Source organism: Gallinula chloropus (assembly GCF_964237585.1).
Source record: "Gallinula chloropus genome assembly, chromosome: 2".
Taxonomy (NCBI): Eukaryota; Metazoa; Chordata; class Aves; order Gruiformes; family Rallidae; genus Gallinula; species Gallinula chloropus.
The window spans coordinates 39119149-39137269 of NC_140086.1; the positions used below are offsets into that span (position 1 = coordinate 39119149).

Genomic DNA, 18121 nt, shown 5'->3' on the forward strand with positions numbered 1-18121 from the left:
GCAGTTCCCAGCCGTGACAAGACTACATCAGCCTGGTGATGGCTTATTTTTCCCGCAAATGCAGGCCACCACCCTCTGCGGTTCGCAGAGGGCCAGGCCGGTGGGCAGCAGGTGTGATCACAGAATCACAGAATTGTAGGGTTTGGAAGGGACCTCCAGAGATCATTGAGTCCAACCCTCCTGCCAAAGCAGGTTCCTTAGGACATATTGCACAGGTAGGTGTTCAGACAGGTCTTGAATATCTCCAGAGAAGGAGACTCCACAACCCCCCTGGGCAGCCTGTCCCAGGGCTCTGTCACCCTCACTGTGGAAAAGTTCTTCCACATGTTGGTGCGGAACTTCCTGTGCTCCAACTTGCAGCCATTGCCCCTTGTCCTGTGTCCACAGACCACTGAAAAGAGGCTGGCTATTTCCCCCTGTGTCCCGTACATGAGATATTTATAAACATTAATAAGATCCCCTCTTAGCCTTCTTTTCTCTAGGCTGAACAGCCCCAGCTCACTCAGCCTTTCCTCATAGGGGAGATGCTCCAGGCCCTTAATCATCTTTGTAGCCCTCCACTGGACTCTTTCCAGGACATCCCTGTCTTTTTTATACCAGGATTTCAGAACTGGACCCAATACTCCAGGTGGGGCCTGACCAGGGCAGAGTAGAGGGGGAGGATCACCTCCTTTGACCTGCTGGCCACACTCCTCCTGATGCACCCCAGGATCCCATTGGCTCTCTTAGCCACCAGAGCACACTGCTGGCTCATGGCCAACCTGTCGTCAGCCGGGATCCCCAGATCCTTCTCAGCAGAGCTCACCCCCACCCAGGCACCAGCGTGGGTGGGGTCCCCGTGGTGGGACCTCCCTTCTCCCCGCATGGGGTACCAGGCACGGCACCTTTTCGGAATTTCAAGCAGAAAACGAGATGGGTCTGAAACGAGATGGGTCTCCTTCCAAACGGAGGCTAAGCCCAGGGAAGTGGGAAAAACAACCCCACAGGAGTAACCGTCGCAGCCGGGGCGGCTGGAGACGCGGTACACCTGCCTCTTCCCCTTTACCTCTCCGGCCCGGGAGGGTGCTCAGGGGTTAAGCCCCGTAGGGGGCGGAGGCAGCTCGGCAAACCTCCGCAGCGGCTTGGTTTCCAATGGGACAAGCAAGGCGGCGGGGCTGAGCGCGGTTGTCGCCTCCGAGCCGGCCGTCGGCTGCGGGATGTCGCAGGGGCCTCCGGCCGCGGCGCCCCTCAATGACCTGCCCGACCACGCGCCGCGGGTGCGCAGTGCCATCACCGAGCTGCGGCGGCGGGCGGAGGCTGAGCCCGGGCAACGCTGGCCGCAGCCCCTCTCTGACACCTTCCTGGTGAGGTTCCTGCGCGCCCGAGACTTCCACCTGGACCTGGCCTGGAGGGTAAGGAGGGCCGGGAGAGCAAGTGCTGCCGGCGGCCCGCCGCGGGGCAGGGGGGCTTCCGCCGTCCGCTGAGGGTGAAGAGGGGTCGGCAGCCTCTCCCTTTGCGCTGGGGAGTCCCCGCGGCGGCTGTCATCCAGCCGGACTCGGCCCGAGGGCGTCCCAGCTGCCTGCTGGCTGGGCAGGGTCCCGCAGGCCCACCGGGCCTCGTACCCCGCGGCCGCCGGGGGCCCCGCCTGAGGGCTGGGGGGTGCCGCGGCATGAGAGCGGTGGTCAGGTTGGGGGGGCCGAGAAGCAGGTCAGGGGCTATTGCTGGGGGAGGCAGAGACAGAAGGTGTGGGTGTCAGGTGGGTGCTGTGATGCTTGGGTCGGCCAAGCCCAGGCAGGGAGTTTCAGGGTGTAACTAATTGCCTGTCAGTGTGGTGCGGTATAAACGTGTGGTATCTGGCTTTGTGCAGTCTTGGTGAGGTAACGTAAAATTACAGTATGTGTGGTACAGTTGTGTAGCATGAGGTTACAGGAAGCACGTAGGGTCACGACTCTGATCAGGAAACAGTATCTTTTAAAGGACATCCTTGTGCTCATCAGGCCCAGGCTATGTGTTACTAGCAGTGATGCTCACTTTGCATCGGGTTTATAATTACGCCAATGTAAAGCTGTGAGTAAAGACTTGTTTTCATTTGGAGTTTAGTGATTTACAACACTCCTTCAAGGCTTTGGTTAGTTTTAGTACTTCTGGCTGTTTGTCATGTAGACACTGTGCATATTTTTAAAATCCAAAGGTACAAATTGTTATTAATCATTTCTTTTTTTACAGAAAGATGACAAGTACTAACTGAACACAAAGTATTTCCAAGTCTTCCCAGGGCAAAAATATTTACTCCCTTGTGCCAACTGGAAGCTGTGTTTCAGTGGAGTTTGATGTTGATGACATAGCATTGCCCAACAGACCTCACCTTTTAGTTTCTGACTTCTTTCTACTGTACTGTCCAAGTTTAGTCACCACAAGAGAAGATTGTTTGCATATGGATATACTGCAGGATTGGGGTAGCTAAAAAGAATGTGAGAAATTAAGTCCTTAGTCATAGAATCAGGGTTGGAAGTGACTCCAAGGATCATAGAGTTCCAACCCCGCTGCCACAAGCAGGGCCAACAACCTCCAGGCCTGAATCTACACAAGGTTGCCCAGGGCCCCATCCAACCTGGCCTTGAACACCTCCAAGGACGGGGCATCCACCACCTCTCTGGGCAGCCTGTTCCAGCACCTTACCACTCTCTCTGTAAAAAACTTCCCCCTAATATCTAATCTAAACCTTCCTTCCTTTAGCTTTAATCCATTCCCCCTTTTCCTGCCATTGTCTACCCTTTTAAAAAGTTGATTCCCCTCCTGCTTATAAGCTCCCTTCAGGTACTGGAAAGCTGCAATGAGGTCCTTCTGCAGCCTTCTCTTCTCTAGGCTGAAAGGCTTTAAAAATAATATTTTACCTTCTTTTCTTTTGGCTCATGAGACTTATGTCACAGCTTTAAACCTTTCCTCCTCAGCAGAAGAACTAGTAAGTCAAGTCAGATTCCTCTGGACATTGATGGATCTTACTTTTGCTTGAAATTCCTGAGATTGTTAACGTAAAGCTCTGATATAAGCAATTGTAGGACTGCGTCTCTTTTTCTTTCACAACAAAAGCCACTTTGTTTTCCTGTGTTCTTCTGTTCCAAAAAGTAGGGCTTAACGAAGGCAATATGCACCCCTAAATATCCACTCTTAATTGCATGCATCCTGCATGATAGTGGTACGTCAAATTTGGACCACACATTTCTGCATTTTTCTATTATTCATTATGAGCTGTATTATAGGAAGGACTAATCTTTGAGAGTGTGGCATCCAGGGTAGGTTTAGAAATGGAGTCTATGAAGTAGCAAATTTTCTATATTCTTCTTGAGAGTCAACCCTCTAGCACTGGGGACCTGCTTTGGAAAAAATAAGTCCTTTCAGAATGTCTTTAGAACTTTTGTGTCTCCACAAGCTGCTAAGTTTTGAAATTTCTTGTTCGGACCCTTCTTTGAATGAATAGATTCTGATATTCAAAGCCCATCTGTGTTTAATCTTTGCATCTAGAATTTCAGGTCCCCAAATGCTGTAGCTACTTGTACTTAATGTTTCATATACCAGCTGACACTGATTTCTAGGTTACTTCTCTCACAGCATTGGAAGAAGAAAACCAGCAAAACTTCTTTCTTTTTCCTTTTTTTTCCCAAGGAATGTGTTTTTCTGCAATTGGTGTATTGAGGCCCAAGAGAATTATTGTGCAAAAGCCAGTGGTGGTCATGTGTATTTATCTAACCCAAGTCTGACCTCATGCAGAGGTTATGTTAGTACTTCATCCTAGACAGACCCCTCCTGCCATCAGTCCAGACAGCATCTGCTCCCTCCCATCCTGGTCTGTTGTTACCTCTCAGTTTGGAGTGCAGGCTGGTGCAGTCCCTCTTTGCCCACTGGGCTCCTGTGTACTACTGTGTACAGTAAAGGCATGATCAAAGTTTGTGGCTCTTGTCAGTACTGATAAACAAAGGTCATCAAGCATCTTAGTATGGGCTTATATTTAGCCTTAAATATGAATCAAGAGTCTGTTTACTGATGCATCCCCGGTTAATATTTGACCCAGTTTTATTTGATTTCAATATTTGGAAATGCTTCAGAAAAGAGCAGTCAGGTAGATTGTGGCAAGACATTCCATTTCTGAATCTTTTCTGATGACTCATTCCAACCTCAATCTTTTACATTTTTCCAATGGCAATTCCAGACTTGCTTTTAAAAGCTGGTGTATTGATACATGTCTTGCTAGAACAAGATCCACCACTGGAACAAGTAGCTGGATTTTAAGAACTTGAAGATGAGCTAGAACTGTTTGTATTTTTTAAAGCTAAGGATTATTTCATTAAGTTCAGCAATAGACTGTTCTCAAGTTAGAAGGGAAATCTGCTCCTGCATTTTTGCATCACAAGATGGATTAAACTTGGCCCAGTACCTTTTCATAGAAAATGGCTGGAGATGCATGCGTGAACCCAAAATTACTTAAGTACTGGTTCCAGAAGGAGATGGGAAGATAAGCAGCTACCTTCCACAAAAGGATTTCAAATGTATTAATGTAAGAAAGTGTTAAGGTAGTCTGCATGAAAAACTGGCAGAGATTTGTCTGTAGGAGTGAAGAGAAGGTGATCTGACACATGCTAGCAATAACTGTCAAACACAACAAACTTCAATAGGCAAATAAGAAATGTTCTTGTCCTGTGACACCTCTAGGCAGTACTTAACTACATACCAAAAATTAACACTCAGAAGCAACAGTGTTATATCATTACAGCATGTTCCATGCCTTTGTAATCCCTATTAGAGATACAGGTATGGATGAGATGCTAATGCTGAAATGCATTTCAGTCTGGATATAAACTCATACCTGAGCTGAGCATGTTGTTTGCTCATTAATTCGTGCAGATATGCCTACCTGCTATATATGCTGTAAACTGAGAGGCAAAAACAATGTATGTATCCCTTTTTTTAATGTACTAGCTATTTGTGTACCTTTGACTTCATCGTTGTGATCAAAACCACTGTCACTTGGCTTGAGTAGTGATATGTGGAACCTGGAGAACTAGCATCTCCCTTCCTCTGTATGTCTTGTCACCCGCTGCATTTTATTATGCCCTCACATTGCATCCCACAGCCCTTGTATGAGACTAATTATCAGTGACTTTGGGATACTGCCTTTTTGTACTAGTACAAAAAATAGAGTATAATCTGGGGAAAAGATGGAAAATCTTTAAATTCAGTAAAAATGCAACACTGGAACTCTATGCCAAGAGATGTTTTCATAACATACTAAGACTTTTGGAGGCATCATTTTTACAGCAGTCAAAACTGTCTTAAATATCCTGGATGTCTTCAGGAGTTCTGGTTGGTGCAAAGGTATGCAGCCAGACTTTGTGATGCTCTCTGACTTACGGGGGAATCAAGACTCCCTGATGTGCTGTACTGTGAGTAGGTTGCCCTGTTAGGGCCTCTGGGCTGACTGCTGAGGAAACACAAACCAGTCAGCCCTTCTTCCCATTGTGACAAGCCAAATGTCTCGACGCATGTGCCAGTCTTCTCCCAGCTGGCAAAGAGGTAATTCACGTGGAATTGGGGAAGTTCCATGCCTCTAAAAAAGTATTTTAAAATTCTTTGTGCATACTGTATGTTTAAATTCTGTATGCACACCCCCATATAAATATATATATACACGCAAAGATGTGTGCTTATGTGTATAATATATATATGCTTATATTCCACAGTTCGAGCTGTTGGCTTATTCAAAGATTGGCAATAGAAGACATTTTTTTTCCTTAAATATTCTATGTGTTGGTACAGCTGCTGGTACAGTAGAGACCTAATTCTGTCTAGCATCCTTGTTAATGTGAATAAAAAGTTACTAATCAAGAAAAAAATTCATGAATTTACATATACCAATACATTGTTTTTTGTAACAAGCATACCGGTTTCTGTAAAAAGCATGTTGTTTTCTAGTTCTTTTAATTCAAAGTAAAGTACTAAGTTCACCTTATTTTGTAGCACATGAATCTTGGATTAATCAGTAACTTTATAATCTCTGATCTTCAGAAATGTGGAACTATCCTCAACAGAAAAAACCCTCTTAATTAATGCTTAACTTCAGACACTGGAGTTTTTCATCCAGCTTTCCCCATTTATCAAGGTACCTTGCATCTATTTTCAGATTCTGAGAAGATGCTAAGTAGGTTATTCAGTTTGTAAACACAGATAATTATATATTGAGATGTTTTCCTTGTGTTATAAGTACATGAGCCATTTTTTATGCTCGGTAATGAATACTCCTGTTTCTCCTCATATGTGTTGCTTCATTTTCTATATCCAGACTGAGTCTTATAGGTAGTATATATGGTTTTCTTTGCTGTCTTAAATATATATATAATTAAATATTTCACATGAATTTCTTTGTTTTAACAATGTTCAACTAGAAATTTTCATAATATATTAAAACTGTAAGTACCCACTGCTAGCTTTAAGGATTACTTATGTAAGTAGCTGTGTGTGACTTCAGTATGTTCAGCTGCTGAGAAAGGAATTGTTTACATGAAAGGAATTGTTTACATAAGTAGAAATTTACAGAATATGTCCCAAAACCAGCTGTAGATGCTGTGGAAGATGATCTAATGCTAACCTTCAGCTCTAAATCACTTCAGGTAATTAGATTAGTATTTCAAAATCTGAGAACTCTTCAGCACTTTATGGCTTTCTGGCCAAGGGAAGTAGGTTAGGAGCTTACCCGTGTTACGTATCTAAAAGATGTACTGCTTGTCTGTGTCATGGAACATGGCAGAAGTATTCCAGCCATATATTTACTCCCGAATGGACTTACCAGTAAGGAAATTATGTCTTCTGTAAGGATGTTGAGCGTGTCACAAGCTGCAAAGACCATTGTCTTTCTTCCAAGGCCCAGAACTTAAATCCTTGTTGTTTACAACTTGGAAAATGTAAATATTCATGAAAACAAGAAACTGTACTGTCAAGATAGGATTTTTTAGGGTGTAGAACAAATGTATCATTTTTATTCTCATCTTGGTTATGTTTAAAATCTTTATGTACTTGTTAGTTAGGTTCATTAAGTTGTGGTACAACAGATTTTAGAAAAGAGAGAAGTGACAAAGCTACAGATGTTTTGCATAGTTGTTTTGAGGGTGTTTTTGTATTTTGCTGCTGTTTACACGTCTGGATGGGAAAGTCCAAGGAAGAGAACGTACTGTGTTGACAGGGCTGTCTGCTTGGCACAGGGCAGTTGGGATTGCTCAAACAGTGCCCTTTGTGGAGAGTCAGGCAGTAACAGTGAGATAATCAGAGTGCCTCATCAGGCCTATCCACAATCATAGTGAATTGCTGTTCCACAAGTTAACTTACTTTCTCTATTTTCTCCCCCTTCTCAACCTTTTTTCTTTCTCTGTTTTTAAGTTAGCCTAGAACTGATTTAATGGAGTCAGAGGCAAGTATAGTTCTCCTAATGTTTAAATGCTTATTTCTATAGCATATGGTTTAGGATGAGGCTTTTATCAATTTTCTCACTGCCAGATCTTTAGTGTGGCAGATTAACTTTCTCATTTTTGTTCCTAAATACATATTTATAGGTGCCGGTTCCATGAAGGAGATATATATAATTTCTGATCAGTATATCATCTATTGATAAGTAAATTCTGCTGACAAACAGTTATGCCTTATAGTTTCCTCATGACAATTTGTTTGAGACACCTTCAAAGTAATTCAAGATCTTCATCTCAGCAGAAAAGCCTTAAGCTGAAGAAAAAAAAAATCTTCTGTAAAATGATACAAGAAACCTCTAATTAGAGGGAAGGGTAAGAAACAAGACTAATTATGTAATAAAAGCACTCTATGAGCTGCAGGATGGTGAGTCTCAGGTCCCTTGCTGTATCAGTATCCACTGAGGTTCCTTCTGACCACACTTCCTGTGAAAAAGGTGAAGTAAAGGATACAAGAGATTTGTAATTTATTTAGCCTTATGTTGCATTAGTTGGAGCTGAGGGTTGTTCTAAGTTTATTGTTGTTGTGAAATACGGAGTAAATGAGAAATGAAAGCAAATTAATTTCTGGCAATACATATTAACAAATAAAAGATGGTTGATGCTTTCATTATGTTGAATACATTTAATTTGTAAAACTGTTGAGGACCAGATTAGATCGGCAATTTGAAAGGCCTGTGCATTCTACCTTTAAGATTTAAATTTCAATTGGTTATGAAACAAGGTACTGAAAAATACTGATTCTCTTAGGTCCTTTGAAGGACTTGGGTTAGAAGTCTAAACTCTAGCTGTTTTTTTAATTTTAATACAGAATCTTAATTACATGCCATAGCTCTCCCTCTACACTCCAAACTCAGCACTAGAGAACTTGGCATGGGCGACACAACAGATGCAGAATTTAGTTGATGAATTGAGAAGCAGGGTTTTAGAAGATAGTCTTGCATAGTTCCCCCTTACCTATGCAAAGTGTCTTAAATTAGTTGCTGTGCATGGCAGTTCCACCACCACCTTTTAATTAATATTAAAGAAGAAACAGTAATTAGACTTAGAAATGAGAACTATTGTATCACCAACTTCATTTTTCACGATGCATCCCTGAGATAATTGATTCCACAGTATTACCTGCAATTAATCTACATAGACGTTACCTCAGAAAGGAACACCTCTGATCAACTCTTCCTTAGAGTTAGGGCATCGCCTTTCAACACGTGGCCCTTCCTCTGCCTTAGACATAACAAGTTTACAATGCTGCCTTCCAGCCTTAGGGACCTGGGTGATCGTGTCCCAGATGAAGGACAGGAGCTATGGTTTAGAAATTGTCCAGTGCAGAATGGACCCACTGCGTTGTCACGTTCTGACATTTCGGAAGGGTAAGGGGGGGACTTTGAAAATGTTCTTTGGACGTGCTGGTGATCATACCTGTTTCAAACAGTAAACTAAAATTATTAATGACTGCGTGTACACAATCCCCTCATGCTGTGGAGGGGTGTAAAGGTGTGGGGGGGCAGAGAGGAGAATGTGTGTAAAATGTTGTATGTCTGAATTATAAAATCCCAAGTGAATCTGATGCAGTATCAAATTGAATAATCTTAAGGGTATCCTGTGGGTTTAGATCTATTTTACATATTTTTCTACGTATTGAAAGTTTATTTTTTGGCTCAAAATGACAACTGCAGTCCATTAACAATTTCACAGGGTTCTAAATTCATCAGAACTCATTCACTCACTTGATCCAGTATAGCAGCCTTCTGCTTCCAGGAGTGATTTGCTTAAAATATGTAATGAAATTATAGCTAATTTAATGAGTAAAACCCGACTGTGACCATTTCACTTTGCTCTTCATAGAATACCCGATGCTTATCTGACATCCACGTTTATTTTTTTCAGTTGTTGAAGAATTACCAAAAGTGGAGAATTGAATGCCCAGAAATAAGTGCAGATTTACAGCCCTCTTCTGTCCTTGGTCTTTTGCATGCCGGTTATCATGGAGTCCTGCGATCACGGGACCCACGTGGAAGCAAAGTTCTAATATACAGAATTGGTGAGTGGCAAAACTGCTTGAACCTCTTTCAAGCCTGGCTCTGGCACTGATGTTTTGGTGGTGTTCTGTGAGTTTTTTGGTTGCTTTGTTTTATGGGGCTTTTTGTTAATTATCACAATTGTGGTGGTAAAATAAAGGTATTTTATGGGTACAACACCAAGTGTTGATAGATAATATCAGGATGTCTTAACCAGAAGGGACACATTTATGTTCCCTTCTAGAAATACCTATACATTATTATAAAGGTGAGTTTATTGAGCTCTAACGTTTACATCATTTGACTGACTTACTAGTATGGCTAAAGCTACACCATCATTTATGAAGACCTTATTTTCTTTTTAGTAGAATTCCTGTCTGCATCAAAGTAAGTTTTAAAAGCCTAAAACTTGTGAGAATATGTGGTTCTTTGGGTCTAAGTGTCCCAATAATTATTTATTTCCATGCAGATGTTCAGAGCCTTGTGCTAGGTCTGTGGTACTGGTGCAGATGCAGCACAGATTGGGGAGAACAGAAAAAAACAAAAAGTGTCCACCTAGTTATGTACCAACATTCAGGTTAGATGTGGATGAGAAGTTCATTGGGTTTTCACCATGCACATGTAGCCAGAGAGTCCTGTCTAACAACGCTGGTTTGATACACTCCTAATAATCTTTTTAAAAAGATATGGTTAAATGATCACATGTTGCTGTATAGATTTGTACTTGTTTTAGACAGAGACGTTATTTTTGCCAACTGTCAAAGAATGTTTTATAATCAGCTAATCTACTAGAAAATTGTGCACTCTGAAGCTTTCAGCTAGGGTTAAGGCTCATCCCATGCAATTCTTTGCTCAGGCCTCAGGAAGACAAGCAGGTTTCACTGACTCCTGTCAGAGTTACTGGACTGAATAAAAATTAAGTGTATCGATTGGATTGTTGATCTGTAGTTTCTGTTGGCATGACTGTTAATGAATTAAGCCATTCCTGTCACAGTCGTGTGCTGGATGGATGCTACGGCCGTCAGTGGAACATACTCCACTAGGTGGCATCTGCAACCACCTGCCGTTAGGTGGTACCATCTACAAAACGGCTTTAACAGATGGGTGATGGAGCAGGCACACAAAATAACTTCTGCACTGCCAAATGTGTTTATTTTGGGACCTTTGATAATGCTCAATACATCTTGTTCCTGAGAAGCACGTTAGAAGCAGTAGCAAGCAAACCTACAGGTGTAGGTGGTGTCCTCATGGTAATGCAGTGCAATCTGTTTACTCCTCAGGACAATGGGATCCCAAGTTATTTACAGCATACGATGTGTTTCGTGTAAGTCTCATCACATCCGAACTCATTGTAAAGGAGATTGAGACTCAGCGGAATGGAGTCAAGGCTATCTTTGATCTTCAGGGGTGGCGATTTGCTCATGCATTTCAAATCAGTCCAGCAGTGGCCAAGAAAATTGCTGCTGTGCTCACAGTAAGTATGACATACTGCTTTATACTGCTTCATTGATATAGATCCCGTTTTCTCATCTGTTGGTAAATTTTTCAGCTATGGGAAACTTTCCTTCCTTAGACCTTAAGATTCTATGCAGCTTGCAAGAACAAAATCTTAAATCTATTAGAAGTCACGCAGCAGGCATATCTTGTACTTAATTTGATTTGAATGTGTGTTCTTGTATAGCAGTAAATGTTCAGATGTTTTATAAGAACTTCACCGGTCTGTGACACCACAAGAATTTTGTAAGGGCCCAATTTTTTTAAGGCTCTGTGTTCTTTATCCCATTTCATCTCTCTTCCATTATTTTATGTGTTAACTTTCAAAGCTTTTTATTTTTTTTTTTTTGCCTCTGAGACTCAGAGAAGATGAGAAATGGAAATGCCAGAAGTGAAAAGCAAGACAGTACTAACTTATTACCAATATGGATGATGCTACATGAGCATTCATCTGCTACTAACAGGATGTATAATCTTTATGTTCTGCTTGCATTTGTCCCTCAAGTAATATTTTGTAGAGCTCACTGCTACCTCACCTTCTATTTTTCAGAAAACTTTCAGGAACTTTATTGTCTTTAAGACTTATTCCTTTCTGTCACGTTTGGTTGGAATTTGCGAATGAATTTGAGAGGGAAAAAATAAAAGAAAAATGAAGGGTACAGAGAATTGACGGGAAAGCTACAGTGTAGTCCCAGTTTCCTTCAGAAGTTAGGTTACAAATAAGTAATAATAAAACTGTTAGCCTGTGATGTGGAAATGAGAGAGGGACATCCTCTGGTGCTCCCATTTGGTAAGGCTCATATCTGAGGTTCAAAGATTAGTCGTTGGATTAATATAATCAGAACTTTAGCTGTTCTTCCTTCTTTGTCTACTGTAAAACTGAGTGAAACCAGCAGCTATTCCCAACTTTTCACATATAGAATGAGAACTCTTGATCTTCATATGGTCCTAGACCAGATCTCATGAGAGCAGAAGATGTGAGAGTGTTTCAGTTGATTTCTGAGGTAGTAAACAAGTTGCCAGCATTTTTTTTAACCTTGAAATAGAGCAGAAAGGAGGTAGAGTAGGAGTGCTCTTACAAGTAAAGTTTTCAATCAGTTATCTTGAACTATGAAACTCTTTGGATGTGATGTTACCATCTTGACCTACTTCAAGTTTGTTGCATGGTTTTCAACCTTCTAAATGTTTATTATAGCTATTGAGAAAAGAAAAATTATTTGTGTGCTTCTAGTGTTCTTTTCTAAGAACTCATTAACTCATTTTTTTCGGATTCCTTTTATGACTTAAACTGGGTCCATATATTTCACCCTGAGATTGTCTTAGTTTTGTTCAGTATGGCTATAAGGAAAAATCAAGGAGTTTTGATATCAGCTCTGTTTTCCTTAGGAAATATGTCTTGCAAATTACTGTGCTGTATGAAGAAACAGAAGTTGAAAGTACAAATGTACTTGAATGCAAGTAGAAGTGTTTCATGTTATAAAGGCTGTATAGCAGACATAATTTTTATTTTCATTATGACAGTAATCTTGTTGGAACACTGAACTTCTGGCTCGGGCAAATTCCCTGTAATTGCAAGGCTTGTCTCTAAATTAAAAGTACAATTTAAAGTGCATGGCTAGATATCTTTTTGGTAAATTAGCAGCACAATTTGTGTTGTGAAGAATTGTACCTCTGAGGAAAGGCTGAGCTCTGTGTATGTTCAAACTTACGTTCAATTTAGTGAGGTTTTTATCGGGGGGTTTTTTGGTTTTGTTTGTTTGGTTAGGTTCTTTATTAGTCAGCCTCTCCTCATACTATTTTTTTTTTTCTTCTAGTGGAAGAAGCAAGATGTGGGGCTGTTTGGTTTTTGTTTCGTTTTGTTTTTTCTGTCAATGTTGTTAGGGCAGTGTAAATTAAGAACATTCCAAAGTGCAGGATTGGGCATGGCCGTGAGGAATAGTGTGTAGCCTGTGGAGTAGATAGTTTTCACAAGCTTGTCCCTAACAATAGAATCTTTTTAATAATAATTTATTTTTCTTATGCTGTTTTTCATGTATTTTGACAGGATTCCTTTCCACTAAAAGTTCGAGGTATCCACTTGATTAATGAGCCTTTATTCTTCCACCCAGTCTTCGCTCTAATTAAGCCTTTTCTCACTGAAAAAATAAAGCAACGGGTGAGTGCACTCAAATATTTCTTTCCACCACAAAACCCTTACATGACAATTTGTAGCACTTCCCTTAGGATCTGGTACTCCTGAGCACCAAAGAGCATAAATAATTTGTATGTAGTGCTGTACGGGCTTCCAGAATCTAATTGTAAAGCACAAGCAGTTATCAGTAACGTGAGTTGTAAGTGGTGGCTGTTATCGCAACTCCAAAGATAAAAACCACTGTGACACAGAGAGGTTAAATAATTTCCTTGAGGTCACAGAGGAGTTCTTCTGCAAAACCATGAAGAAATAGGCCTTGGATCTCCCAGCATTGCCTTTAACTGAGAGTGAAAAATTGACACTGAACAGCGATGTTATGCTCCAAGCTGTGCAGAGTTAGTAGAAGAGAACGTCTTAGTCTGAAAGACCTGCAGAGGCATTTATGCATCAAAAGTAGGTCAGGCTTATGTTGTTTCTTTCCCAAAGAGCTTCTTGAGGGTTTTAAATTGTTCTGCAGTTTTAAATCTGAAAACCCTGTTTGTATTTGGATGCAAAAGCATGCCAAGAATCCTGGTTTGTTGTGCCATAAGAGAATATTGGAGGTTTCAGCTGGCACAGAAGGAACTACTGTGAACTGTTAACAGCAGGACTGAAATACAAAATAAGCAGCCCTGCCTGTTGTATTCCCACTCTGAACCCTTTTTGTCTTAGCACATAGTTCTTGTGTATTTTCAGTAGCCCCTGCACTCCAAGACAGTAGATCAGATTTTTTTCATCACTGTTAGCTGTTATTTGCAAGTCCCCTTTTCCTGGCATGTGTGTTTTGTTACAGGATAGAGACAAGATTGTTTCTGCCAGCTTTGTGCAGTCACAAAAGATGTTAAAAAAAGGGAGTGTGTTCCAGGAGCCTGATGCTGTGACCCTTCTTCTCATACATTAATACCTGTGGGAAAAAAATGCCAAGGTCACCTGATCCATATCAGAGTATCTCAGGCTAGAATGCAAAAAGCAGAAAAGAAGGCAGGTGTAGACAGTGAAGGAAGGCCTAAAAGAAAGCAAACCAGATATCCTGGTTTATGGAATAAACTGAAGCAGTTTGGCTTGTTTCCTGACTTAAGATTACAAGTATGAACTTAAAAAAAACCCTCTCAGGGTAGTTCCCTATACCTTCATAGGAATAATTACTATTCATTCATTGTCTTCCTGATGAGAAAGTGCTAGATAAAAGGCAGCCAACTACTTTTTGAGTGCATATTCTTGTAGTCCTTGTAATAATAATTGCAGAAAATTCTTGTCGAGTGTTAGCAAGAGGCCTCTAAAAGTGTCTGACTGGAAGTAAGGAGCAAGGCTTCAAAATAGCTGCAATGAAGCAAGAAGCAAAGAACCAAACCTGTGCTATTACAAGAGTTAAAGTGGAGTAGTCCATGATCTAATTTCTGTTGGAACTGAAACATAAGGAATGACATACAGATTCTTCTGAATATCCTTCTGAACGTCCTTACATACTACATAATGTTTTTGAATGCGTGTGGCAGGGCGAGATAGTAATGGGCAGGAGCCAAACACTGTTCTTTTCTTGGAAATGACTGAAAAGCAAGTACATGTTCTCTATCATGATGAGACCAAACCCCAGTTCTTCCCATGGTTTAACTCACTTGAGCTGTTTGGATGTAGCATGTACCTTCATCAGTGTCATTAAACCAGCCTGGATCAAGCATGTATAGTTAGTTTTGGCTCTGCAGCTGTATATAGTTCTTGGGTTGTAATCCATGCTTCTTCAAGCTGCAGATACTGAGCAGGGCAGAGTTTGAGCACCCGTGGAGAATTCACTCACATGGTACTTTGTTCTTCATTTAATGAGCTCGTTATGAACAAATACGCTTGTTTAGTCAAACCGAGCTGGTGGCCTCAGGTCTTGCACTGAGTTTCTTCACTGCCTGTTTTCACTCACTGAGTGAATGTGTTGCATTCATACCCAAGTAAATGCTTTTCCTATTTCATTTTAGGTGTACTTGCATGGAAATAACTACATGCAGAGTCTCACTGAACACTTCCCGGTCAGCATTCTCCCACAGGAATATGGTGGGGAGGAAGTCTCCATTGAAGAGCTGGCCAAGGAATGGACTGACTTTATAATGTCATCTGCAGATTATCTTCAGAGCATTTCTCTGGCTGCACAGGAATAACCTTATCACAGTATCATGTCAATTCTTCAACACTGGCAGTGGAACTAAGTTTAGTACAAAATCTTTCATGTAAACTTGAAATTACTGTAAATGAAACCTGCAAGGCACTGAGTATTATATTGACTGCACTTTAGTACTAACTGGAGTCTATCAGTATGTATGTCTGAAGAAATTAATTAATTTACGTAATTACAGTACAGTCTTTAATTGATTGACTTGTATGCCAAAAAGGCAAATAGTTCATTGGATATCAGAGATTGATACTGCTCCTGGTACGTCTTTAGAGACAACTCATCTGTAATACTGCAGATCAGAATGTTACACTTAGCTCTTGTATCTTGGCTTGTCAAGACAATAGGATGCAAAAAAGAACAGACCGTGGATGGGGTAGACTAGTTTCTTGTGGAAGTATGACTACAAGCCTAAATTGCAAGGGGTGAAAAGAGACTGCTTTTTGGATTGATTCTCAGGGAAAATAGCTGTTCTGTTAGTTTGTGTCACGTTGAAAATTAGTCATCAATAGCGAGACATTTGTGTTAATCTTTGTGCTGCTTGGGCAGCTTCCCCTTTTGTGCTAATTAACACAGTATTCATCCAATTTTATAGAGGAAGACAGGGAAAACACCATGTACCTATACTTGAAAGAACAGTATGAATCAGTAGGAAGAATTGGTATGAGAGAGTCAAAACAACCTTAAAATTTTGATTTTCTTTCTTTGAAGCGATTCTGTGGGCGAGCTATAAGTAACATGATCACCTTATGAGCATTACAGAGGTCAACAGCTCTTAGATGTTTGCAGTATCTACCTGTTTTAGAGGGTGAAGTAGATGATACTTTGTGGATCTGAACTTTAGAAAAATATCTGTTTTGAGGTTTAAGGGTGCTTGTAGGTCACTTCAGACATCAGTGTAGGAGGTGCTTGGTATCTTCCATTTTCAGAAAAAAGTAAGTGGCACCTCACTAGTCTTTGTCTTCTGTTGGGCACTGTAAGAAAAGATTTTTAATTTCTGTGGAGGCCTTCTCTTTATTTTTGTAGGGGTAATGAGAAAAAAGGTATTTTTTTAAGGGACATGATTCAGATATGAACACTGCATGTATAAAAGCTATCACTCACATTACATAGCAGTATCATCCAGCAATCTCAAGTGTTTAATAATCTAAACCATCATTTTAGGTTTTATTCAGGTTTTTGTTAAAATCTGTGTGAGTACACCAACTGTTAGAGTTCAATTGCCAGGTTTTAACTCTGTTGTGTAATAAGCTGGGAGTCTTAGCTTAAGCATTATATATTGAAGCTTCCCATATGAATCTTTGTATGAATGAATTCCTAACAGATACTTTTGTTTCTCAGGTAGCTAGAAAAGCTACCTTCAGTTACTTTTGAATTTTTAGGATATTGGGATGTTATGTTAATGTATGCTTAGGGGAGAGAAACCAGACTATGCTATTAAATGAGAAATATCTTAGTTTAGGCTATCGTTAGTGCTGCACCATTGCAAAAGCCATTGGAAAGTGTTATTAGCAAGAGGACCATCTATGAAAGGGCCATAGAGTACTTGTTGGTTGTAGTTTCTTCTGCTGTCAACGCCAGCCACAAAGTGCTTTCAAAACTGACAAGGACTCCTCCTCCCTCCTCCAATTCCCTCATTTCTTCAAGTGCATTTTCATTCTTCTCTCTCAGGATCTCTTTGATACGGAACCGAAATGTGAAGAAACATTTTACAGATACATTTTCTTAGATATCTTTCTCTTTTTCTCACATTGAACTATTTTGTGATATGATCAAAGCTCCTTAAATAGAGGAGTTCAGTGAAGTGCTAATTCTTCTTTATAAGAAAATTAACTAAGTAGTCAGGCATCTGGCAATTCTTCAAGTGTGTAACTCAACTTCCAAATCATATATGAACTGGAGAGCTGAAGTCTTTGTCTTAATTTTACGCTCCTTCAATTTTAATCTTTGGATGTACCCTGCATGAAGCAATGAATTGTGTTTGAATGAATAGGAAAATTCTTAACTTCTCCTATGAAACCAGTCTTTAATTGTCGCTGGTTTATGTTTCAGAGACTTTGATTGTGTATGTATATGCACATGGACAAAATGTAGCTGATTTTTAAAAAAATCTTCATTTGGACTATACCAGCTGTATATAAAGTCCTGAATGTCCTCAGAATTAACCTGAATCTGTTATTAAATGACAGTCTGTATGCATAAGAAGTTGGAGAACTGAGTGCAGTTAATGGACTGTTAATTTTATTTAAAGTTTACAAGTTACTCAGGCAGTAGGGAGTTGCTGCTAATAATAATAATAATGACACATCGTAATTGGGAGATTTGCATAATGAATGGTATGATGGGCATGGCACCCTTGAGCTGCGGTCAACAACAGCAAAATAGAAAGATCTCCCAGGTGCGTTGTGCTTCTCTAAGCTGGCCCGGCGTGCCTCTGGAAAAAGGAGAAGGAAGCTGCTCTGAAGCGACGCAAATGCAATTTACCGCTGACCGTAAGCGCGATGTAATGCACAGTGTTTCGGGGGGTTGTTGGGGTTTTTTTTAATTTTTTACTTATTAACATCGTTATATCAATAAACCTTTTTCTAGCCGAAGCGGCCTCGCCTCTCGCTCTTGCGATCGCAGCGTCACCCACTCCCAGCACCGGGCAGCGCCCCCGCCCCCGCCGGGCAGAGGCCGCAGGCGCGGCCCAGCCGCGCCCCGCCCACGGCACTACATTTCCCGGCACGGCCCGCGGCGGGGCCGTCGGCGGGTCGGGTGTTGAGTGGGGCCGCCGGTGAACGGAGCGGTCGGT

The 18121-nt window shown here is 41.1% G+C and overlaps 1 protein-coding gene across 1 annotated transcript; it reads left to right on the forward strand.

The window, feature by feature from the left end:
• Window positions 1–1123: 1123 nt before the first annotated feature.
• TTPA (alpha tocopherol transfer protein) lies at window positions 1124–17921 on the forward strand. Its single transcript, XM_084280173.1, has 5 exons — window positions 1124–1391; window positions 9375–9528; window positions 10786–10979; window positions 13044–13154; window positions 15137–17921. Exons 1-5 carry the CDS (start codon window positions 1197–1199, stop codon window positions 15314–15316), a joined length of 834 nt encoding a protein of 277 aa, XP_084136299.1. The 5' UTR covers window positions 1124–1196; the 3' UTR covers window positions 15317–17921.
• The last annotated feature ends 200 nt before the right edge of the window (window positions 17922–18121 follow it).

What these genes read in the sequence shown, in the direction of transcription:
- TTPA (XM_084280173.1), top strand. Translation starts at nt 1,197, where the DNA reads ATGTCGCAGGGGCCTCCGGCCGCGGCGCCCCTCAATGACCTGCCCGAC. An exon ending in ACCTGGACCTGGCCTGGAGG is followed by an intron (nt 1,392 to 9,374) that starts GTAAGGAGGGCC and finishes TATTTTTTTCAG; the next exon opens with TTGTTGAAGAATTACCAAAA. An exon ending in CTGAAAAAATAAAGCAACGG is followed by an intron (nt 13,155 to 15,136) that starts GTGAGTGCACTC and finishes ATTTCATTTTAG; the next exon opens with GTGTACTTGCATGGAAATAA.